Raw genomic sequence first — 26421 nt, 5'->3', positions numbered from 1 at the left:
CCACAGAAACGACAGAGGGGAAGCCACAGAAACCACAGTAAGTAAATTAGGAGGCTGTGGTTGGAAAACTGTATAATAAAGCTTCAGGCCGGGGGGGGGAAGGAATTTGTGGTTTTTATATACTGTACCTTAATGAATCGATTTCCCGTCTTTAAAGCGTTTACATCACGTCGTTCTCCATGACATCAATCCTCCCCCCCCGCCCCCCCCCCCCCCACACACCCTTTTTTTTTTTTTTTTTCCTACTGCATTCAAAACCCTTCTTCACCTCACGTCTTCTCCTTCTGAATCCACAGGTGAAGATGCCGGCCAACGGGAATCGTCCTCTGAAGCTGCAGTTTGGGCTCATCAACCACGAGGGTCGTTACCTCACAGCCGAGGCCTTTGGCTTCAAGGTACAAGCAAAAGTGACTCTCTAATGTGAAGGAAAGTGGTGTTTTGTTGGGGAAAAACGTGTCTTCAACTCTTATTTTAACACTTATTTAGCAATTCTCATGCCATTTTGGACAAGTTCTCAAAAGTTAAAGGTGCATTATGTAATAAATCATAAAATCCTCCTAATGTGTCACAGAGACTCAATAATGTTCATATAACAAACTGAACTCACCAACAACAACAGTACAGACAAAATATTTGCATTAAAAATAATATTTTGCAGACTGCAAATCATGTTTATGCTTTGAAATCATGTTTTGGCATCATGTGGCGCCACCTACCGCCGTCTACCAATCATTGCAGTCAGTAGAGTCTCAGCTGCCGAGCAACCACGGGTTGCCAGTTACGTCGGAAAACGAAACCTTAAAGACCTCGGTATTTTGAATTTGAGTGTAGTAACTGTTTTTGGCCACATTCTTACATATGGCAGCTTTAAACATAACTGTTATCTGTGGTATTGACTAATTTGTCCGAGTTGGTGACTTTTGACTAATTCATTCATTCATAAAACTATTGTTAAGTCAACCAGGGCCGGCCCAAGGCATAAGCGAACTAAGCCGATGCTTAGGGCCCCGTGACCACTAGAGGGCCCCAAGAGCAATAAAAAAAAAAAAAATTTAAAGTATGTATTGCTGTAACCATTACCACCATAAATCATTTTTGCCTCTGTTGATTAACATTATTATTTAAGTATTTGTTTGTTTATTTTATTTAATGCTGTGTTTTTTTAAAGTCAAATCTTTGTATTACAGGAGTGTATTTTTATCCTGTGTATTCATATTTGTGACAGAGTAGAATAAGTAGAATAGCTTTTGTATAGTAGGTGTGTGAATGATCAATAATCATTATTATTGGCATTAACAGAGGGCCCCAAAAATTGAATTTTGCTTGGGGCCCCATGGAGGCTTGGGCCGGCCCTGAAGTCAACCAAAAAAAGAATTAATGGGATTGTGGTTTCAACTGTAAAGCCGTCTTGGAAAAACTATAGTCAGTGATGTTTCTATCAAACTGTAAATGTCATAAATGTCACATTGTTCTTGAACAAATACATATGAATAGTTTTAAATAAATTACTGGGAATCTTGAAATTAAAAGTACAGATGATGAAAACATCTGATTAGACTTTATCTATCGATGATTGTACAAGTTAGGAAGTGTGTGCTTGTTCGGCAACTAATGATCATCTTCATAATTTATTTATTTTTGGTGTCGGGAAACGTTGAAAAATGTTGATCTGTGTTCCAAAACGATTGAATTTTAATGATCCTTATTTTGTCACATGGAGCAAAGAAACCAGGAAACCTGTAAAATCAGAGAGATTATTTTAATTATTAACAAAAGCACTCAGACTGATGAACCGTCGACGAGAATGTTTTTGACGACTGATCCGTCATCGCAGCGCTCTCTCTCTCTCTCTCTCGTTTCTCAGGTGAACGCGTCCGCTCTCAGCCTGAAGAAGAAGCAGATCTGGACGCTGGAGCACGAATCCCAGGACTCCCAGGTCATCTACCTGCGCAGCCACCTGGGCCGCTACCTGGCGTCCGACAAGGACGGCAAGGTCACGTGCGAGGCCGACGGCCACAACTCCGACTGCCGCTTCCTCATCGTGGCTCGCTCGGACGGCCGCTGGGCGCTGCAGTCCGAGCAGCACCTGCGCTTCTTCGGCGGCTCGCGCGACTACCTGTCCTGCTTCGCCCAGGTCATCGCGGACGGCGAGCTGTGGGCCGTGCACCTGGCCCTGCACCCGCAGGCCAACCTGCTGTCCGTGGCCCGCAAGCGGTACGCCCACCTGTCGCCGGAGGACGGCGAGATCGCCGTGGACATGAACATACCCTGGGGCGTGGGGGCGCTGCTCACGCTCGTCTACCTGGACGGGAAGTACTGCCTGAAAACCTGCGACGGCCGCTTCCTCGGCAACGACGGGAAGCTGTTGACGCAGAGCGGCAGGTCCACGGCGTACACGCTGGAGCTCAAGTGCGGGAAGTTGGCCTTTAAAGACTGCGAGGGGAAGTATTTGTCTCCCATGGGCCCCACGGGCACGCTGAGGTCCGGACGCTGCTCCAAGCCGGGCAAAGACGAACTGTTTGACCTGGAGGAGAGTCACCCGCAGGTGGTTCTGATGGCGGCTAACGGGCGATACGTCTCCATACGACAAGGTAGGAAAACCACAGACGGAAGGTTGCCAGGTTTTTGTTCATACTCTATCGTTCAAAAGTTTGGGGTCACTTAGAAATTAAATTTATCAGAAAAACCCTAACCTTTATACTATTATTATTATTAAGAACCCTTTAAGTCCCGCAAGGGGAAATTCAATTCCGCAGTGAGTTAGTGAACACACACAGCACACAGTGAGGTGTAGAACATGTAACCCAGCGCAGTGAGCTGCCATGCCAGTGAGCGGCGCTCGGGGAGCAGTGAGGGGGTTAGGTGCCTTGCTCAACAGCACTTCAGCTGCGGACTGGTCGGGGATTGAACCGGCTACCTTCCGGTCTCGAGCTCGAATCCCTAACCACTAAGCCACAGCTGCCCACAATGACCATATTCTGGTTGGAATATGTGTATAAAGGCCCATTTCCGGCAACCATCTCTCCAGTGTTCTAATGGTACGTTGGGTTTGCGTTAGAAGGCTATTGGATGATTAGAAAACCCTTGAAAACCCTTGTGCAATGGAAAACACAAAGAAGGCTATGTATAGGTGACCCCAAAACCTTTGAACAGATTTTTATCTACCGCTCATGAGCGAATGTTGGGACTTAGTTTACTGGAGGATAGGAAATAAATGAAAGGGCACCAGTGGCTTCAGTCTATCATTCTACTTCTTGAATTAATTTGAGGGATGTTGTGGTTTTTTTAAACTTTAATACACTTCTAGCTCTACTTGGCTAAATACACAAATTAAAAAAGTGCATAAAAACAGACCTCGTATTAAAATGACTTGACATTTTCACAGATTTATTTCAACCTGAACCTGAGTTTTCAGTTTAAAGGTGCATCATGTAATAAATATATAGCAACTGGCCGTAAAATCCTCCTAATATGTCACAGAGACTCAGGAATAATGTTCATATAACAAACTGAACTCACCAACAACAACAGTACAGACAAAATATTTGCATTAAAAAAAATATTTTGCAGACTGCAAATCATGTTTATGTTTATGTGGCGCCACCTACCGCCGTCTACCAATCATTGCAGTCAGTAGAGTCTCAGCTGCCGAGCAACCACGGGTTGCCAGTTACGTCCAAAAAAACGAAACATAAAAGACCTCTGTATTTTGATATTTAATGTAGTAACCGTTTTTGGCCACATTCTTACATATGGCACCTTTTAACTTTTAAGTCTGTCCTCAGGTGCCACACAGTGTGCGGTCACACGAGCCGTTATCTGACATATATTCCGACCCGCACACACATGCATAATGAAGCACAGACCCAGTGAATACTACTACAGCCGCTACAGTTACTACAACTGTCTCGCATACATGTACGACGCGTTCATGTCCCGGAGAAAAACGAGCTTCGCCGCTCACAGGAAGGAAGTACATTAACATGCGGATGTGCCGAATATGCAGGTGCGCACGTTAAAGGGAACGGGCCGCTCGGCGGTGATTGACAGCTGATAAGAGGGCGGCGTGGTAATTATGGGTAATGTATTCCTCGCAATCGGCGTGCGCTGACATCTCATTGGACAGTTGGATGTCATGAGGGAAGCAGGACAGACGAGGCTGACATGGGAGACTATCAGCCTCATCGGGGGGGAGAGACCTGAGACGAATGTGTTTCGAGGCCTGCAACTGATTTAGGTCGGACCGCTGTCCCTGCACAGCTTTGTCCTCGCCATTTAGTCAAATGACAAATGTCTCTGTGCGTCCATTATGGGGAAAAAAACAATAATAAAAGCCAAAGTTAAGGATTGATCATGTCGGGTTTGTGCATCTTTAATGGTCACATGAGCGCATTAATCAATGTTATTTGATTCCACAATCAGTTACGACCTCCGTTTATATATTAAAGCTGAAGCTGTGCCCGATGGCCGCGTCGCGTGACGCTAGGACGACATTAAACGCGACACCACAATGGAGGACGTCCAGAAGCTGCTTGGTTTGCGGCTGTTTGTCTCAACAAGACGTCGAGCTTTGTATGAGAATAGATTGCGGACATTTTTCCTGTCTAGCTCCACCCCAGACAGTCTGTTAGGCTCCACCCTATTTGTATTAAGGGTGCCAAAAAATGGTACCATCCCAAATGGAAAAACCATACCTACCGTACATATATCGTGTATGATATCATGAAGTAATCTCTGATTCCCACCGCTAATTAATATAAACCAGCCTATTTTTTGGCCACATTGCGTGACGGTAGGACGACATTAAACGCAACACCACAATGGAGGACAATCGGAAGCTTTGGCCATGTTGCGTGACGGTAGGGCGACATTAAACGCAACACCACAATGGAGGACAATCGGAAGCTTTGGCCACATTGCGTGACGGTAGGGCGACATTAAACGCAACACCACAATGGAGGACAATCGGAAGCTTTGGCCACATTGCGTGACGGTAGGGCGACATTAAACGCAACACCACAATGGAGGACAATCTGAAGCTTTGGCCATGTTGCGTGACGGTAGGGCGACATTAAACGCGACACCACAATGGAGGACAATCGGAAGCTTTGGCCATGTTTTGCGTGACAGTAGGACGACATTAAACGCGACACCACAATGGAGGACAATCGGAAGCTTTGGCCATGTTGCGTGACGGTAGGACGACATTAAACGCGACACCACAATGGAGGACAATCGGAAGCTTTGGCCATGTTGCGTGACGGTAGGACGACATTAAACGCGACACCACAATGGAGGACAATCGGAAGCTTTGGCCATGTTGCGTGACGGTAGGACGACATTAAACGCGACACCACAATGGAGGACAATCGGAAGCTTTGGCCATGTTGCGTGACGGTAGGACGACATTAAACGCGACACCACAATGGAGGACAATCGGAAGCTTTGGCCATGTTGCGTGACGGTAGGACGACATTAAACGCGACACCACAATGAAGGACAATCGGAAGCTTTTGCCATGTTGCGTGACGCTAGGACGACATTAAACGCGACACCACAATGGAGGACATCCAGAAGCTGCTTGCTTTGTGGCTGGTTGTCTCAACAAGACGTCGAGCTTTGTATGAGAATAGATTGCGGACATTTTTCCTGTTTAGCTCCACCCTATTTGTACTAAGGGTGCCAAAAAATGGTACCATCCCTAATGGAAATGCAAAAAACAACAACAACATACGTACCGTACATATATCGTGTATGGTGTCATGATGTAATCTCTGATTCCCACCGCTAATTCATACAAACGGGCCTATTTTTTGGCCATGTTGCGTGACGGTAGGACGACATTTAACGCGACACCACAATGGAGGACATCCAGAAGTTGCTTGGTTTGTGGCTGTTTCTCTCAACAAGACGTCGAGCTTTGTATGAGAATAGATTGCGGACATTTTTCCTGTCTAGCTCCACCCCAGACAGTGTTTAGCTCCACCCCTGTCTAGCTCCACCTATTTGTACTCAGGGTGCCAAAAAATGGTACCAACCCTAATGTACATGTATATTGTGTTTGGTATCATGACCTAATTTTTGAGTTGAAGGGCGCAGCAAAAATAATATACGTTGCATAATTCCTGTTCACGGAATACTATCATCAATAATAACAAACAAACAAAAAAATCACCAAAAGTCCTGCACTGCACCTTTAAACACGCATCTACGTTTTCATCCATTATAAGCAGTCAGATAAATACTCAACTGGAAAATCAAGCACCTTTATGTACAAGCAGGTGTTTTTCTTGGAAACCTTGTTATAAAATACAGCAAATTTATCAGAAAATAGGCAATATTTTCATGAAATTGTGTGTCATAAATAGTGATAAATGAGGGGGAAAAAGCCCTCTTCATTGCCTCTCAGATGTTCTCCCTGGCTTTGCTGGGTAATGTTCACACTTTATGTCTTTTCCCCGTGGGCCTCACTCAAACAGCTGCTTGTAACATATACACGCTGTACAGTAATGCACTGTTGATACTGTATTATGTATTTGCTCGTCTTTTCTTGCGATCGGGGCTCCGTGGGGTTGGGTTATTCGATCGGCGCGACATCACAGCACTGACGGGCGACACCTGCTCCACATTACGGCTTCAAAGTCGTTTCCTCTTAAAAATGACGTCGGGTTTCTTTGATGGGTTTAATATGAAAGTAGAAGAAATGTCGTCGTATCGCGTTACCGTGAAGTACACTGCAAGTACTTGCCAAGAGATTCAATTGGTGATGGTGGAAAAGGCTTTGCTGGTCTGATTTGAAACTGGATTTAAGGTGGATTAGTCTACAACAGCAGTGCTTGTCAGTGTACTTGGACGTGGCACCCGAGCACAGGCTGCAGATTCTTGTCTGCGGGGTCAAGTTTCTGCGGCGCGGATGTAATTATGTTCAGACTTTAGCACTTTAGCCTCTTGTCAAATATTATCTTGTGTCTTTGCTTATAATTGTGTGGTTTATGTAACGTTTGTAATTTCATTAGCAAAAGCTAGCATGCTAATATGCTACTGTAGATTAGCTGTTCAACAATGTTAGCTGTTGCTTTGATTGGCCATAACAAGTTAGCAAATGTGCCATCATATTAAATCTTATTTGCTAATGTTAGCAAGCTAACATGCTAATGGAGAATGTGTTGTTCAAATATGTTTGCTGTTGCTATGATTGGTTAAAACAGATTACTATATATGCCATTATGTTAAATCTAATTTGCTAATGTTAGCAAGCTAATATGCTAACATGATTAGTTTTTCCAATAGATGACTAAATATCTCCTCATGTCTTCTACCGCCGTATCCTTCACATGAATAAATCTAATTTGTAAAATTCTAATGTATGATTCAAATTTGCTAATATTAGCATGCTAAAGTACAAGCAGCTGACAAAAGTATTAGCTGTTCTGATTGGCTATAGTAGATGACCAAGTATCTCATCATGTCAAATCTAATTCATAATGGTTAGCATGCTAATATGCTAGCACATGATTAGTTCTTCGAAAGTGTTAGCTATTGCCATCTTTGGCTACAGATGACCAAATATATCATAATATCAAATCCAATTGGCAAATGTTAGCGTGCTAATATGCTAACGAGCATAGTTGTTCGACGTTCGCTGTTGCTGTGAACTTTATCATGCTAATGTGCTAACGTTAAATGGGTTAGTGGACAGCAGCAGTGTTTGTCAGCGTTCCCGGTCGTGTCACTCGTGCGCTCGGGCTGCAGATTCTTGTCTGCGGGGTCGGGTTTCTGCAGCGCGGGCCCCGGGGTGCTGTAACCGAATCTCTATCGCCTCATTGTTCCTGGTTAGCATGGGGAGCTTCAGGAAACCAAAACGACTGACAGGAGGAGAAGGATAGACGTGGCGGTGCATGCGCAAAGCGCACATATATATACGCCGCGAAAAGGGTCATAACGTAAACATGTACACGGCGTCATTTCTCTCTCTCTCTCTCTCTCTTCCCACTCTCTCTCGTTCCTGCACAAACAAAAAGCTTTATCTTCTCCCCGACACACTCGCCCACACACACACAACCATGCCGTCCGTCCTGCTGCGGCGAGTGCTGAAGTGAAGTGTGTTGAATTATTGATGAAGTTGGCCCCTGTTCCTGGAAGGCGAGGGGGAGTCTGCTTTCAGAAACCCAAGCTGCTTCTCACCTGGGGCATAGATTCTAACCCACTAATCTAACCCGCTAACCCCAGCCTCGCTCTGTGCCTGCACATGCATGTGCTGCTGAAAAATCAACAGCACAAACCGTCAAACTGAGTCAATATCCCATATTTAGACACAGTACATATCATGCTACAGCATTGCATTTTTATTTCACCATCATATTCACAATTTTCCATGTGTTATCGTAGAGGAATGTCAGAGATTATCTCACATAATCTGCAACCCTCCAGGAAAACGGAACCTTTTATACTTGGAATAAAACGTCAACATGCCAGATTATAGCCATTGGCTAGTGTCAACAAAATGCATTCACAACATGAAAAAGAAAAGGAATTATTAATGTTATTATACCTTCATACTGTACTATATATATTGAATGTTTTGTTGTCAAATACAACACATTAGATCAGCTTCCATGGTTTGTCAATATCCAAGCAAATGGCGTGATTAAGTTGCTTGAGGTTCGGAAAAAAAAATATATATTTGTAATGATAATCATTCACAACGCAGAAAAAGAAAATCTATGTGTGAATTGTTGTTTGACTCAAATTGGGGTCAAAGGTTAAATATTTAGATGCCGGTGTCTCAGAATTGTTTGGTACAACAGTCATTTTTCCAGAGAGTGTTGGGTTTTTTTAGGTCACTAAGTAAATTTGTGTAATTTCCCCCAGCCATTCATCAAAAATGGTTTACCCATTCAAAATGTATATTGTACAACCTGAGGTTATGAAAAATTTATATTTTTAAAGATTTAAACAGTGATTTAGTGAAGAGGAATTACTCTGTTGATATTCCAGATATTCAGAACTTTAAAGGGATTTTTCTTTAGTTACGATTTGATTCTGGGGTTAAGTTTAGGGTTAGAATTAAGGGTTAGGCATGTAGTGAGGATGGTCAAGGTCAAGTGTTTGTGTGTGTACTTGTATTTATATCTTTGTGAGGTCCAGAAAATGTCCAACCCTATCTTTGTAAGGAGATTTTGATAATTTTGACAAAAAACACAAACATTTAAAGGGCCTTTTTCAAGGTTAAGACCTAGTTTTAGGGTTAGGCACTTAGTTAAGGTGACAGTTAAGGTTAGGTTAAGGGGTTAGAGGATGCATCATGTCTATAATCTGCAGAGGCCTATCTTTGTGAGGACATTTTGACCTTATAGGGACATATTGTCTGGACCCCCAGCAACTTTTAGGGGCCTTTTTCAAGGTTAAGACCTAGTTTAAGGGTTAGAATTGGGTTAGGGTTAGGGTTAGGCACTTAGTTAAGGTGACAGTTAAGGTTAGGTTAAGGGGTTAGGGGACACGTCATGTCTATGATGTGCAGAGGCCTATCTTTGTGAGGACATTTTGACCTTATAGGGACATATTGTCTGGACCCCCAGCAACTTTTAGGGGCCTTTTTCAAGGTTAAGACCTAGTTTAAGGGTTAGAATTGGGTGAGGGTTAGGCACTTAGTTAAGGTGACATTTAAGGTTAGGTTAAGGGGTTAGGGGATGCATCATGTCTATGATGTGCAGAGGCCTATCTTTGTGAGGACATTTTTACCTTATAGGGAGTGGACCCCCAGCGACTTTTAGGGGCCTTTTTCAAGGTTAAGACCTAGTTTAAGGGTTAGAATTGGGTTAGGGTTAGGTACTTAGTTAAGGTGACAGTTAAGGTTAGGTTAAGGGGTTAGGGGACGAATCACATCTACGAAGTGCAGAGGCCTATCTTTGTGAGGACATTTTGACCTTTTGGGGACAGAACCCATATCTTTTAAACAGGCTTTTTCAGAGTTAAGACCTCACTAAGTGTCCTTGCTAAGGTATAAAAACAAGTTTGTGTGTGGGTACTTGCATTTATATCTTTATGAGGTGCAAAAAAAACCTTACAAAATCAACTTTGGGAGGAAATGTTGACCGTTATGAAGACATTTTTCTGGTCTCCACAACTTTAATGGGCTTTTTAGGGTTAGGGTAAGAGGTAAGGGGATGCATTATGTCTTTGATGTGTCTTCACTAAGATATCAAAACAAGTCTGTGTGCGTGTATGTGTCAGCGGTCTTAGTCGTATGAATGTAGATCTGTCATGACATCGGTCATCACCTCCTAGGGTTCCTCTGGTCTAAGTGGTCCACTCTGCCCTGAAAGTGGAGACGAGATAATAATTGTACAAAGACGTATACTTTCCAGTAACACACACACACACGCACACATTGAGAAGAGATGAGCACAAAATAATTAAAGGAATTAATAATAAAATACAAAATAGGGGATAGTAGGAAATAAGTGCAGTTGTGGAGGGGAAGGATTGGGAAAAGCGTCTGAAATAAGGAAGATGTGGGGGCAGTGGCATCGGCTTACACTTAATAATAGATGTCAGAGCCATCAATCGCTGATGGATTAGTTAGGCCTGCCCCATTTGCAGGCTGCAGGTGGGACGAGGCCGGAAAGCGGAGCTGGATCTGGGGTCCGGTCCAAAACGCGGCACCACCGGAGCTGCAGTGTCCACTGCTGAATAGTTCATTAGCGATCGCGGCCGCGACAATAACAACAACGACGGCGACGATGACGGCGACGCCGCCGCCTTGTTTCGTACGCGCGTCAAAGATGGTCATCGACAACACGGCCGTTAATATCCGCACGTTGGCTGGCGTGGATTTCACTGTATCTAATCTCCTTTCACTCCCTTCATCCTTCTCCTCTTCCTCCGTCCCCTCTCATCTATCAGATAACGGCGGCGAGGTCCCAGCTGAGCCCCATCTGAAGATCATTTCTAGGTTGAATTAGTGTGAAATGGACACACAGAATAGGTAGACAAAGCATGACATTGAGTCGGGATGAGAGCGAACGAGAGCGATGGGCCCCCCAGGCGTCGGTGTACCGAGTCGAGCGGCTGAAATTTATGCTTCAAATGCACTTAAGATCAATGATGATTCAACCAGTTGTAGGACCTTGTGATACCTATTTTATTGGGTGTGAATAAGATGTGATTAAAGCAGCGGTAACCATGACATCTTTGTCGCGCGTCATCCCCCCTTTTTCCTCCCGTCGCTAGTTCGGTCTCTCGATATCAAATTAAAGAAGAGAGAGAAAAAAATCTTAAAACAGATTGGATTGTCTGTTTTTAAATCATCTCCGAAGCCTGAACAGCCATCAGATAAAAAAACAACAACATGAAATATCAAATGTTGTGCTGCAACAAGGCCCTTGTTGAATCTGTGTTGGTGTTGGATTATGCAGATGTCATTTATATGCATCCATCAGTGACCTTAAACCACTAGAGTGTAGCACAGGTTTAGGATTAGTGATTTACACCAGGATCACATCACCATGAAACCATGTCACGTACGCCAATGTCCTCGTCAGCCATTTTGTTTCTGCTCCTATAAAAAAAATCCTGGATGTTTCAGACATTAGCAAACAATCCTTATAACAGATATTTCAGGTTTGTGGGAGGGTTTCCTGGACTACTTTGGTTTATGACCAAATGTCTAATCATACATAATCTAACTAGCAAATGTTAGCATGCTAATACGCTACAGTATAGTTGTTCAACAAAATTAGCTGTTGCTGTGATTGGCTTGTTATGTTATTAAACTGTTACGAACCAGAAACCTCTTGTTAGCTAATATACAAAAATACATCATTATCAATGTTAGCTGTGGCCGTGGTTGGTAGCAAAATAGCATGCTAATGTTAGTTAACAATGTTAGCTGTAACTGTAGCCATGTTAGCTGTAGCTGTGATTTGGTCATAATTGTTGACCAAATATCAGTCGAGTTTTCCAAACGTTAGCTAACTAATATGCTAACTTACAATGAGTTTTAGTAGTTATGGTAGAATTATAGTAGATAATATTGGTCATTATAGTTTAATTTATGATCTAACTGCTGCATAGCTAATCTAATTATCAAATGTTGTGGCACGGCAATATGTTTAATTATGGTATAGTTATTTAATAATGTTGCATGTAGTTATATTATGTTATTTTATCATAACAGTTTGGCTTATGACCATACATTCATATCTGGTCGTATATAGCGGGTCTTAGCAATCTAGCATGCAAATATGCTAATGTATTCTAGTAACCAGTGTTAGCTGTAGCTTTAGCCATGTTAGCTGTAGCTGTGATTGCCCTAAATAGTTGACCAAATACTTAATCATGTCAAATCTAATTTACAAATGTTAGCTAGCTAATATGCTAAGGTACAATGCGTTGTTTGACAATGGTAGATGCTAAAATACGATTGCATACTAGTCGGTCAAAAATACTTTTGTTAATGACCAAACATCTCATCATATCTAATATACATACGTGTCTAAATAGTTGAAAACAAAGTTAGCTGATGCTGTGAGCATTAGCAGTGGAAATTACATTTTCCCCTTTTCTTTGCGAAGCAATTACGTCTCCGATGAGTTTAATTAAGTTGTAATAACAAAAAGTGAACGGCCCATTGATTCTGTGGTTTAAGTGACCCTTTAATTAAAATCCAACAACTTTATTGTCATGGTTCAAGCGAACATGACCACATTACACAAAGTTCTCCTCGTGTCTCATTGAGTCAACAAAGGAAATGACAATAAAAAATAAATGTTATTTTTCAGTAAAGTAAATATTAAGCCTATTCTGCATATGTTCTGGTTACTTCTGTAAAGTTTATTCTAATCATAATGAATAAGCCTAATAGTCGGCATCTTAAAAATAAAAAATGTGCATGTTTATCATCTATTACCTTTACTATTTTTGCTTATGTGACACCTTAAAGTTTCCCCACTGATAAAGTCTTATCTTAAATGTAAAAAAAAAAAAAGTAACTCACATCTCTGTTATATATAATATAATAATCACTGAGTTTTCTGTGTTTCAATAACCTCAGATTCTTAAAGGCAACACTGTCGTAATAGACCACGTATTGATTTAATCAAAAATATGTTTCGTTGGGTCTTTTAAGCTATTTATAATTAAAATGATTACATGACTTGTTCTCATTATATATATGTCGGATTATTCAGGGTCTGAGCGCGGCTGGTAATTATCCGTACATCCTGCTAAGTGTGGCCCCTAAAATCCTCGGGTCTTTTCCTGTTGTTTTTTTTTTTCCTTTTATTCTTTTATTGAGGGGATTGAGGGATTGGGCAGGAGGCGACTCAAAAGCTGATTATATCAGATCCCTGCAGTGAAGAGGGGCAGAGAGCCAGGGCCGGAGGTGGAGTGTTGGGGGGGGGGGGGGGGGGGGTTTTAGGGGATCAGGGGGTGTGGAGTGGAGTGGAAGGTGGAGAGGGATGACCAGAGGAGAGAGCGCAGGGAAGACGGGTGACGAGCGTCGTTATAGGATTAAGACCAAGGATATTCTGCAATCTGTCTGCGTTTGTGTAAACGAGTAACGGCAACACGTGGAAGGAAAATAATCTGCTCATTCAATGCAAAGGCCTCCACTGTATGTGACTGTATGTGTGTGTGTGAGAGAGACTGGGTGTGAGGGTTTACTGTAGATCTGCAGTACAATTCTGAGCCACATGAGGGCGCTTGTTCATTTCCCCACCACAGTAATCTACAGTTCAGCAGCATGGACACAAGAAATGGGAGCTTGGTGCAGCTGAAGAACAGCTTAATTAACACCCGTGATGAAATATACAAGTGTGATTTTAAAGACAAATCGCAAAATGTCATTTTTTTTAGACATTTGGTCCATAAAAACACTGGTTCCCAAACCTGGAAATGTAGTTTTGAATGATTTATGTTAAATTTATGTGAAAATATTCACATTTAAGAAGCTGAATTTCCATTCATGCACTTGCAACACATCACCTCATAGAAGCTCTTTTCCCCAATTTCGTTTGCCCCTCCCACTTCCCGTTGACCACGCCCATTCACCAAACCACTTTCACGCGTAGATTTTCACCACGACTGATGCATTTGCAAAATTTCATGCGTTTTCGGGCATTTTTAGACCTCTAAATTTGACATTTATTTCAAGGAAAAATAAGAACATTTATAAAAATAAGACTAGCCAAATTAGCCACGCCTACTCGCCAAATCACATTTTCCAAACATTTTTCTTGCTTGCAAAATTTTATGACTTTTCATGCATGTTCAGAAACTCAAATTTTTGCGATTCTTTTGGGATAAAACGGAATAATAATCCCTTCAGTTTTCAATAATAATGACAAATAACTAATAATAACTCGTTAGCGCAACACGAGAGGTGGTGCAAACTGTTAGAAAATAACAAAAGTCGTGCAATATGGAGCTGTGTAATCTGACAAAACAGAAATTAGAGATTAACAGAAGAATATATGCGCATAAATTCTGATTTTAAAGCACTTATTTAACCTTGGGAAGCTGTTGCCATATCAAACCAAGGTCGCAGATTTGGATGAAACTAAAAAATAATCCACCAACCTGAGATTAAATGTGATTATTAACTGTTTTAAAGTAGCTATAAGTATCTGAGAAAGATCTCTAACAGAGGATTTAACACTTAGTTAAATCAGATTTCTGAGTCGAAAACACATCATTCACTTCACTCTCGTCTGTGTCACCGAGTGAAAAAGGAAAGTAGTGAAATGAAAGCTGTGAAACAGCTTGATGAACACATGAACTCGTGCATGGATGGATTTCTCCCAAACACCAAACAGTCGTCAGGTTGTTGAACCCGCGCTGCGCTCAGGTATTAATGACAGGATGTGCCCTGCAGGGGTCAGCCTCTCGGCCAATCAGGAAGACGAGACGGACATGGAGACGTTCCAGATGGAGATCGACAAGGAGAGCAGGAAGTGCACGTTCCGAACCAGTCAGGGGAATTACTGGGCTCTGGTGGCTCACGGGGGAATCCAGAGCACGGCCACGGAAGTGTGAGTGAAACAAAAACTCCTTATGTTGTGTTAGGAGTTTACAGGACGCTGAATAAATGGTCCAGTATCTTATTTTACAGCTGTTTTTAAACAATAAAATCTGTTTGTTTTTTTTTTTTATCCAAACAAAAGAAATAAACACACAAAAAGGACATTTTACGTCACTTAAAGTGTCACAATTAGATCATTTTAACACAAAATGAATCATATTCTCACTTCCTCTGCTGCTCTCCATATATGACTTATACTAAAAAAGATTATTTTCATGATTTGTTTGGTCCAAAAAATGTTTAAAAATGGTGATACAATGTTGTTCTATAACCACAAATAATAAAGTTTGAATGAGTTATTTTCTAAATAGAGCAAAAACCTTTTTTTTTTATAAATAAAACTGATTGCCTGATTTTAGCTATTGGTGTTCTAGCTTTAGTTCAAACTTTGTGACATATTTTATGCCAGACACTCAAATTCAATTTTTCAAACTGAAAAAAGTATAAAAATTATTAAATAAACACCTTAAAAGGTGTAGAATCAGATTCACCTTTACTAATGTTTAAGCAAAGTTTGATTTAAACACAAAAAAACAAAGAAGAAGCAGAAATGCAAAGGAGAAATAACCGTTAAAAATAGAATTTAAAATAATAAAGAGAGAGATAATACATGTGTACATGATTTATATATAAATACAATAAATAAATATAATGTGCACATGTACACTTCTCTCTCTCTGTCTCTTGTTTGATTTTAACAAATTAAAAGTCTCTCCTGTGTTTCTTTGACTGCAGCTCAGCAGACACCATGTTCGCAGTGGAGTGGCTCGGCCACAAGGTGGCGTTAAAAGCCAACAATGGAAAATACATCTGCACCAAGAAGAATGGACAACTGCTGGCTGTGAGTGACTCTGGAGGTGAGAGACATTTTTGACTTTTGTCCACTATATTATATTTTATTTTATTTATTTAAAAATAAATATATAAACATATGTTTTTATTATTATTATTTATAACAAAACAAACAAGAAAGCAGCCAACAAGAAGAAACAAAGTGCATAATCTTACCTGCCTTCAGGAAATCGAGCTATTCTTAGTCGGACTAACATACCTGGATAATGCGATTCATAGTCCGATTACTCCTGCATGTGTACCCTTAATCGGACTATAGTTAGATCCTGTGTGTTTGTTTGATTATTTGGTGTCTGTTTCGTCCGCCGTGTCCTCGCCGTGTCCTCACCGTGTCCTCGCCGTGTCCTCAGGTGAGGACGAGCTGCTGACCCTGAAGCTGATCAACCGGCCCATGTTGATCCTGAGAGGAGAGAACGGCTTCATCTGCCACCACAAGAACTCCAACACGCTGGACGCCAGCAGATCGGTCTACGACATCTTCACGCTGCAGTTCAGCAACGGGGCGTACCACATTAAAGGTCAGGAGGGACACGCCCATTTCTCGCAGAATGCTCACAACCGTATCGGGCCCCGAGCACGAACGCTAGGGGCCCCGAAACGTGTCCTGGCGCTAATTTGTGCAAGGAACGTATTGAACCTATTCAGATTCCATGTTATTGCGGTAATTTTTTACAAAGCTAATGTGCAATATTGGCACTAGGGCTCTATAGTGCCCCTTAAGGTGAAACACGGATGGAGCAAGCCAAGATTAAGTTGCACCGAATTTTACGAAACTTGGTAGGAACTTGAAATAGCCTAAAACGAACAAAAAAGTCAATTGGGACCACGGCCTTAACTCGACAGGAAGTTGACAATTTTGTATTTTTGCCGTCTATTTTGGCGATTTGCACCCCTACGCTAGTGAACAAACTCGTCTGTGCGCGTTTATCGTACCAACATGAAAAAAAACGCAACAATTTGTACTCGACACATCAAAGGCAAAAAGTTATCGGAAAGGTTTCGCGGATTTAAAAGGGCGTGGTCACGACAAACCAACGGAATTGCCGCAAAACAGTTAGTGCCCCGATAACTTTGTCATACATTGACTGGTCGCCTCGAAACTTCATACGTGACAAAAGAGACCGACCCCGAACACGTTTACGGACACAAATTTGACCCAGGAAGTCGGCCATTTTGAATTTAGCCGAGCATTACTGCATGACCTGGACACAGGAAGTGGGTCTTTCGAAACAGGAAGTGCCCCGTAATTCGCTTCATAAATTAACAAATAAATGAAACCATAGCATTTTCTATTCATTGGACTTTTTGGACTCTGTAATCATGGTGTTTGTGTTTGAAAATCCCACAGGGGTCACCGGTCACTTCTGGTACGTGAACAGCGCCGGGCTGGTGTGCGCGGACGGCGAGGCCCCGGAGGATTTCGCGATCGAGCTGCTCGAGCACCGTCGCCTCGCCATACGCGGGAAGAACGGCAAATATCTGCGGGGAGACCAGGGAGGGACGCTGAAGGGGGACGGACTCAGCCTGAGCGCGTCGGCTCTGTGGGAATATTAGAAAACAATCCAGAGTCGACTCGACTCTTCGTCACTGAGGTGATCTGACTACTCTTCATCACTGCTCACTCTACAGTTTTTAACTTCATGTCCACGCTGGTCCTCGTTGGTTCTGCAGCAGCAGAAATAATCTGGAAAAAGACACAAGTGACGTGAACGTGGATTATCAGACGAGAGAGTTCTTGAATATTCTTTTTGTGTTTTTGCTGCAAGAGGAATTCAGTTTCAGAACATAAAACCATACATCAGTGTGATATAAAGTCAGGCTGCAACCATTAATTAACGATTATTAATCTATTATTTAATTAATCCTTAACTGTTTTGTTAGTTTTAGTGTTTTTTCACTTTCATTTAAAGGACAAAATGTCAACATAAATGTGAGATATTCAAGTAATTGATACTAAAACAAGTTCAATAATAAATAAATAAAGTGAGGATAAAAGTGTAAGATTGCAACAATAACTCAACTATAACTAGTTTGAGTGTTTCCTAAATTATTAAAACAAGTTCCTCTGGTTTTTCAGCTTCTTAAATTTGAATTTTCCAAATTTTTGCTCCGTTTAACAGAGAAATCATTTTTTTAAAAAGTGAATAATTTTGGTTTGTGGACAAAAACAAGACATTTGGGAACAAAATTACTTTCAGATCAACATTTTTACGGACCAAACGACAACAGATTACAGCAGATTAGGACTAGTTACACCCTAGTTAGGCTGGATTAAGGGGTTAGGGTTAGGGTTTGGAGATCACAGCTTTACATTTTCTGGACATAAACGACTAATGGATTAATCAATGATGAAAATAATCGTTAGTTGCAGCCTTGTTATCCCTGTATTTTATCGTCCGCTCCTTCGTATCGCAGGTGTCACAGTGTTAGTGAGTGCAGACGGCGACTCGTTGCCATTTGAGACAGTCGCTAACGTGGCGTTTGCTGTTGTTGGCGATCACCTGTACAAACAGTCGCCTGTAGTAATAGCATCACTTCAACCTGTTCAAGTGTTATTTCATTCCAGTGTTTCCACAGGTTCCTCTGTTAATAATATTTACACCTTTTCTCTCTCTCTTTATTAGCATGAAAATGTGCTCAAACTAAAATAAACATGTATGGCTGCTAATGGTGCGTTTGTGATCCTCATTTAATTTAATCCCAGACGATCTGACGGATTTTCCTCCACGTACCACACTTTGAGAACCATGGGGGGATAGAACCTACTGTATAGCTTCAGTAAAGGTTCTCCGCTTAAGCTAGCAGCAACGCGACGCGACTCGCCTTACTCCTTTGAATAGCCCAGACCTGTGGTTCTCAAACTGTGCTACGTGTACCTTTAGTGGCGCGTGGGACATTTTCACGCAAACTTTGTCTGCACAACACTGAATATTTAGCCGCATAAAGGTTTAGCGGGAGTCAAATTTAACCATGCTAGTTGGTCAATTGTGTAATTCGCAAGCTAGCACTTCTTTCAACAAGTGGTTTCCCGGCATAATTAACGCTTACACCCCACCTGCCCTTTAATAAATGATAAAAGAAACCATAAACTGCCACTTTATTACTGACACTTTGTTGAATAATGGAGGAAACCGTTGTGGTGAACAGGCTCCAGTGGCGCAATCGGTTAGCGCGCGGTACTTATAAGACAGTAACCTGCAGAGCAATGCCGAGGTTGTGAGTTCGAGCCTCACCTGGAGCAATGTAGCTTTAATTTGTCGTGCAAATGACTTGATTTAATTAAAGTGTATATTTGTAACAGCTGTTTCTGAACCGAGGGCGGTTCTTGTTCCAACCGGATCGTGTAGCCAGGTCTTCATGCTTCAAAGGCGAGCGCTAACTACTAAGCTAACTACTGTGCTTCACAAACCAGCACCTGAACTTTAACTGCCGCCATTTTGTGTCTCTTCATAATAATGTTCCTCTCTCTTTCTTTACCTTCTGTGAAAAAGAAGTAGAACATGTAGTTCATTTGCTGGTTTGTAAAAAAAAAAAAAATAAACATTGAGCAAAGTGAAGAGTATAAAAATGTGTTTTATTATTTCTTTACAGGAACAAAACCAGCGTCAGACTTTAGTTTGTACGTCACACAGAGCAGAGGTTAAAGGGTTAAAGGCAGAGCTGCGTGGGCCGGGTTTGAACATTTCTGTGCGTTAAAGGACGAGTAAAGGGTTTTTTCTCAGTTCTGTGTAAACGGCGAGAAGAGACGTGGTCGTCTGCCCCGAGGACACGCCCACACCCAACGCTCCCGAGACTCGCGTTTGCTGGATCTGATGCAGCAGTCGCTGAGAAAAAGACAAACAAGACGGGGACGTTAGACACTGTCCTTCAAGTTAAGTCCTGAAGGTTGACTTTGTTGTTCATTGAATGCAACTGCTTTATTAAAAAAAAAAAAAAAAAAAAAACATGAATATGTATTAAGAGTAAACGTCAATTAAGATGCAAACATTCCTTCAAATGTAACCAAATATGCTCTTTTTTTCTTCCCACAGGAAACAGAAGAGATTAATTTTGCACCTTGGACTCATAGAAATGTACGGAATATGTTAAAACATAAACAATAGGAATGAGAATTTCAAGAAAAAAAATTCTATTTGAATATCTGGATAATTTAAACCAGCGTTTCCCAGACTTTTTAAGGTGGCAAATAATTGTGACACAAACAGGGACATTATTGTCTCTTTATAGTCAATTTGTGTGTCTGTAATTTTTCTTTGGCAACATTTATGTCTCCTTTTTGTCTCTTTGAGGACATTTGAGTCTCTTTGTAGACATTTTGTGTCTCTTTGAGGACGCATTTGTGTCTCTTCATGGTGATTCTGTGTCTCTTGTCGTCGTTTTGTCTCTTTATAGTCTGCATGTCGGGATTCTGTGTCTCTTTGAGGACATCTGTGACAAATCTGTGCATAATGTAGCAACAAGTTTTCCCCTAATGTCAGAATTAGAACTGGTAAACTAATCATTTCCCAGAGATGTTTGGTAAATGTAGGATTACGACATTGAGCCGATGAGTTGCATTCAAGGAACCTCGTGAATGTCATCACTTCTGAAAATCAAATGTTTGCTGCAGTTTTGTATCTTTTCACCACTATGACATTAACCGATTGACTTTTTAAAGTCATTAAATATTCCTGTCCGCTCCTCGTAGGAAGGATCCGACATTAGCGCTTAAAATAAACACAGTAAAAACCACAGTTACTAACCTCAGCTCGCTGCAGTGCGGGTCTTAAACCTAAACTCTGGAGCCTCTTTGTGGACGCAGGTCTCTGGGGAGCACTTAGCATCAGAGTCTGTGTCCAGGAACAGAGCGACAGAGATTTCACATCAAAGATTATGACTCAAGAAAGAAATGATTAGATTTCGGTGATGAGCCGGACACAAATTAGGATCAGGGATTTCTCTGGTTTCTAGATGTGTATCTTCTAAAACTCAAGTTTTTCTTTTTACGGAGTGAGGACATTTTGTGGGTCCTCACTTTGTTTTCATTGATATCACTTCCTTAGGTTGCTATAACATGCTATACTCTGTTGGTCAAAAAAAAAAAAAGATTCAAATTTTGGAGGACATAGTATATAGTATGACTTTTTTTGTCAAATTTTGGACCAAACATTTTTTGTCAAATTTTTTTTAAAATTTTGGACCAAACATTTTGGGTCCAATTTTTTTTTTCAAATTTTCGACCAAAAATTTTGCGTCAAATTTTTTTCCCAATTTTGGACCAAACATTTTGGGTCCTATTTTTTTTTTTTCAAATTTTGACCAAAAATTTTGCATCAATTTTTTTGTCAAATTTGTTTTCACATTTTCGACCAAAAATTGTGCGTCAAATTTTTTTCAAATTTTCGACCAAACATTTTGGGTCCAATTTTCTTTAAAAAATTTCGACCAAAAATTTTGCATCAATTTTTTTTTTTCAAATTTTGGACCAAAAATGTTGGGTCAAATATTTTTTTCACATTTTCGACCAAAAATTTTGCGTCAAATTTTTTTCAAATTTTGGACCAAACATTTTGGGTCCAATTTTTTTTTTCAAATTTTCGACCAAAAATTTTGCGTCAAATTTTTTTCCCAATTTTGGACCAAACATTTTGGGTCCTATTTTTTTTTTTACATTTTTGACCACAAATTTTGCATCAATTTTTTTGTCAAATTTGTTTTCAAATTTTGGACCAAACATTTTGGCTCCAATTTTGTTTTCACATTTTCGACCAAAAATTGTGCGTCAAATTTTTTTCAACTTTTCGACCAAACATTTTGGGTCCAATTTTCTTTAAAAAATTTCGACCAAAAATTTTGCATCAATTTTTTTTTTTTCAAATTTTGGACCAAAAATGTTGGGTCAAATATTTTTTTCACATTTTCGACCAAAAATTGTGCGTCAAATTTTTTTCAAATTTTCGACCAAACATTTTGGGTCCAATTTTCTTTAAAAAATTTCGACCAAAAATTTTGCATCAATTTTTTTTTTTTCAAATTTTGGACCAAAAATGTTGGGTCAAATATTTTTTGAAATTTTGGATGACAGTATAGTATGACATTTTTGTCAAATTTTGGGTCAATTTTTGTTTTAAATTTTATATATAAGTAGATATTTGTAATTGTGTTGATTTATAAAGTGGATTTATAAAGTAAATCACCTTAAACATAAACACCTGACTGTGTGCTGTGTGTGTTCACTAACTCACTGCAGAATTAAATTTCCCCTTGCGGGACTTAAAGGGTTCTTAATCTTAATCTGAAATGCTGGTCCTCACTTTGTCAGCTCTTTTACCCGGTCCTCAGTATGCAGCAAGTACAAGAATGTGTGTGTGTGTACCTGTAAACGGCTCAGCACAGCATGGTGAAGTCCACACACTGCTGCTATAGACGAGCTCTCAACCTGAACGTCTACCGCGCTCAGGGAATCTTCCTTCCCCGTGTCCTGCTCTCCTACATTTACCTGGAGGACACACAGGAGACGTCATGAAACACATAGAATACACATAAAAGTTAAAGGTACAATCTGTAACATTCTGCCCCACAAGATTGAGTCGCCGGTCTGTCCGTTGCATTTAAGCACCACATGAATCCAGAAAATATGTTGAAATATATTTTGTTATCTATATATTAACACTTTTACATCATGTTCATGACCTATTAACTAGGTTCCTGACAGCTTCTTGTGGTGCTGTCGTCAAAACCACACTATAAGACCTAAGACCGGAGACAAGTCTGAGTTAAGTCCGCAACATACGTCCTGTCCTGCCCTAAACTTATCCTCAGTCTCTAGGTCCTGATCTCAGGTTCTTTCTTGGTCTTAACTACAGTTTACTACTAGCTCTGAGTTGAGGATGTCCTCAATACGATGTTCAGTTTATGATTACAAGCTCACAAAAAGGAGAAACTCTCAGTAGAGGCTGAAAGCGACTCTGGATTTACCTCCTAAGAACGGTTGTTCCTCATCTAAAAAGGTCAGAAAAGACCAGGTCTGGCATTTCTGTGATGGACAGGACTCCAAAATGACTGGGAGTGATTTATGTTACATGTTTTCCTTTGGTGATTGGCTAAAATAGTCTTGACCGTGCTTTTATTGTTACTAGTTATTTACCTCCGTTGCAGTGAGTTTGACTCTGGCTCCATTTGGACCTCGAGCGTGGACAACTGAGCTGCTCAGGTCAACCTTGTCTCCTTGGTGTACCCTCTCTCCTCCACCAGGACCTTCAGACAGAAGCCAGTCCAAAAAAGACAAGCAGAGATCTGACTTTGGACCCTGAGGATTCAAATCTGACGCCAACGTGTCCTTAAGAAGCTCTGAAGACACGCGTATCCTCGCTGAAAACAGCTCCTGCTCAGTCTTTGAAGGTCCTTCTCCTCCTCCCGTCTCCACTCGTCTGACACACTCAGTCCGGCGTGAGTTCAGAAAAGCGTGAATCGGATCCGCTTCGATGCAGAAGGAGTGAGACGTGGCGTTTTTGTTGATGTCCACCTGCAGGACGTGCAGCCAGTCCACTGTGAGAGTGTTCAAGGGCAAACTGATGGAGCTGCTCTGCAAACCAGGGCGGTGCGTGACGTCCTGCTCTCCCAGGAGACTCACGAGCGAGAAGACGAGTGAGCAGCTCACCTTCACGGGAAAGGAGGCGTCGCCCGCAGCTGCTAAAGGCAGCGACACGTCCAACGTTTGCCCAGGACGCAGATCGTGGACCGGGAATGAGAAGTTAGTGGAGGAGCTTTCTTCTCCTGCGGCGAGTGAGCAGGAAACGGGAAACGCGGTGATGCTCAGCGTCCAGCCACGTTCCAAAATAAAAGAGCTCGAGTTCTCCAGGACACACGTCAGGTTCAGGGAGTCTTTTTGCAGGAGCCGGCTCCACGTGGTCCTGGCGTGACATCTGATCTGCTTCGGAGGTTGGTCTTCAGTGTTTGAGCGTTCGATCAGGAGGAAGCTGATGTTGAGAACCTGATTGAGGTGCTTCAGGATTTGATTTTTGGATTTGATGGCAGTTTTCAACGCAGAAACTCTGTTTTAAAAAAAAAAAAAAAAAGGGAAAGTAAGATTATCTACAATTCATTGTCAATAAAAAAGGTCATAGCTGTTAGCACACGTTGCTACGTACCGTTCACAGACGTCCCCGATGGCCGACAGCAGATCACCGGCGCTGCGACAAACCGGCGCTGAAGGACGACTCGACGCGTCGTTGCTCTGCTCGGGTAAGAGAATCTTCTGCAGCCGCCCTCTGACAGACAGACTCAGGAGCTGAACTCGTCCTGGTAGCAATGGTTAATTAGCCAAAGTTAGTTAGCGAGTGAGAAGACGTCTCACAGAGACAAAGAGGCAATTAAGAAACTTTAAAGCTCCTTTAGAGTGGTCCTATGGAGGTCTACTTGCATACATTTGTGGACAAAACAAGACATTTGAAACCGTCATGATTTACCATAGACCATGGACTAAACGACCAATAAAGAAAGTAATCTAAATGTTAACGGATAAAGTAAATGATCGTTATTTCCAGACTTCACTCACCTGTTGCATTGTGTGAATGTGCAGCCAAAGCAGAGACTCTGCACACCTTCAGACTGGTGGGACTGTGGACGACGGCGGCGGAGGACTTTCTGGACGTCTCCTCGTTCTGTTCTTGACCTTCTCTCCCGGACCTTCTCTCCTCTGACAGATCCAGCGTCAGCAGGTCTGAACCCGTGCTGTAGTAAAGACGCCGTTTGTCCACAGATCCACTCACCACAGGACCCGGCACACGCGTCTCCACGAAACCAGCAGCGGCTCCTCCGTCTCCGCGCCTCTCGGTCTTCATCAGCAACACTCTGCCTCGTTCTCCCACTGCCACCAAACACTGAGCGTGTCCCGGAGCCGTTGCCGCGGCGACGAACACGACCGGCTGCCCGAGGCTGTGCAGGACTCGGAGTCGTGACCCCGGGAGACGCAGAGGGAGGGAACACAGGCGTCCGTCTGTCAGGCCGCAGAGGACGACCGGTGATTTGGCGAGGGCGGCGTCGACCCCGAACAGGAGTGTGAAGAGGACACACTCCAGGTGGTAATGACTGTCCGGTGAAGTCTGCTCTGATGGAGACGTGGACGAGGAGTGGACACAGATGAGGACCGGCCTCCTCCTTCTTCTTCTTCCTCCTATCTTTCCCTCATCATCGTCGTCGTCACACACAGCAGCCGAGACCAGAGGCAGACCAAACGAGCCGAGCAGCTCGCAGCTGCCGGACTCTACTTCTGGTTCTGGTGTTTTGTACAAACTCAACAGCCACGCTGTGTCTCTGTGAGAGAGGAGCAGGAGGACGGAGCCGACGAGGAGCAGAGACAGCACTCCTTCCTCCTCGATAACGAGGGAGTCGGAGGAGATCTGCAGCTCAGCCGGACCACAGGGCGCATCAGCTGCACGGTTCTGAGCCCTGCAGAGGTCAAAAGGTCACAGTAAATGTGCTGTCGAGCTTTCTTCGTCTGTACTATGTGTGTGTGTATATAAATATCTTATAATAATACAAACCGTGGGAGCAGTAACTGTGGTCTGACACAGTAAACTCCACTGCTGCAGGACACATAGATGAGCTGTTTGTCTGGACTCTGAACCAGATCACTGACAGGACCAGGAAACTGCAGAACAACCTGGAAACAACACAACACAACAGAACACACAGGAAGTTATCTTCACCACCTGACTCTGGTCCACTGGCTCTGACTGAGTGCAGTTAATATTGAACTTACACTGAGTTTTCTCTCTTCGCTGTTAAAGACGTAGACTTCATCGCTGCCCGTCAGGATGAAAACGTCTGTCCCAAATCCAACAGTAATTTTCGGCGTGAAGGACGCGTCTAAAAAGCCAAAGTCTGCCAAAGTCTCGACAGAACACCGACCTTCCATAACAACAACACTCGGAGACTTCAAGGTTTACTTCCGGGTTGTGGGCACCCAAGAGCATGCGCAGTAGTGTTACTTTTTCGTTTACATTTTCTTTTCAATATTACGACAACGCAGCTTGTAGTTATATATTCGTCGCTCATTTGCATTTATTTTCAAACTTTATCGATCTATTAACGAGCCGCTGTGTGGATTCATTGAGGAGAGGAGACCCACGACAGCAAAGAACTGCATTACCCATGAGCATTAGCGAACGCAAAGGCGTGGGCGGCGGATGTAGTTTTGCTACGCAGCACTACGGCTACGGCACCACAAAATATGGTTGAAATTCATATTAAATGTATAAAACGTGGTGAATGTGTAATTTACTCGCTTTTTATTTAACATTTAGAGCAGAATTAGTCCGCTCGGCCAAGACCACTAGGTGGCAGACTTCCGGACTGTCCATGTTGCTCCTGTAGCCAAGAAGAAGAGTCACCACTCACCGGTCCAATCAGAAACGTCGAAGTGAATCTTGGGCTGACATTTGAAAACGTTAGGCTCTGGTTGTTGGGCTGTGTGTCGTCCGCGGAGGAAATAATACTATTTTAAC

General features: G+C 42.2%; 2 protein-coding genes across 2 annotated transcripts; one reads left to right on the top strand and one right to left on the bottom strand.

Moving 5' to 3' along the window:
- Positions 1-302: 302 nt before the first annotated feature.
- On the top strand, positions 303-17488 carry fscn2b (fascin actin-bundling protein 2b, retinal; the record flags this gene model as incomplete). The annotated part of the gene is made up of 6 exons (XM_083903342.1): positions 303-395; positions 1865-2591; positions 14876-15032; positions 15818-15939; positions 16285-16452; positions 17283-17488. The coding sequence occupies 6 exons, from the start codon at positions 303-305 to the stop codon at positions 17486-17488; spliced, it is 1473 nt and encodes a 490-aa protein (XP_083759468.1).
- A 2091-nt stretch (positions 17489-19579) lies between these two features.
- Positions 19580-25832, bottom strand: faap100 (FA core complex associated protein 100; the record flags this gene model as incomplete). Its single annotated transcript, XM_083903921.1, has 8 exons — positions 19580-19758; positions 20677-20763; positions 22290-22412; positions 23061-23967; positions 24064-24214; positions 24471-25363; positions 25459-25577; positions 25677-25832. The coding sequence occupies 8 exons, from the start codon at positions 25830-25832 to the stop codon at positions 19627-19629; spliced, it is 2568 nt and encodes an 855-aa protein (XP_083760047.1). The 3' UTR covers positions 19580-19626.
- Between the last annotated feature and the right edge of the window lie 589 nt (positions 25833-26421).

The sequence above is a fragment of the Microchirus variegatus genome (genome assembly GCF_963457635.1).
Source record: "Microchirus variegatus genome assembly, chromosome: 17".
Classification (NCBI taxonomy): domain Eukaryota; kingdom Metazoa; phylum Chordata; class Actinopteri; order Pleuronectiformes; family Soleidae; genus Microchirus; species Microchirus variegatus.
Note: the sequence above shows the minus strand (reverse complement) of the source record. Positions and strands in the feature narration are given on the sequence as shown.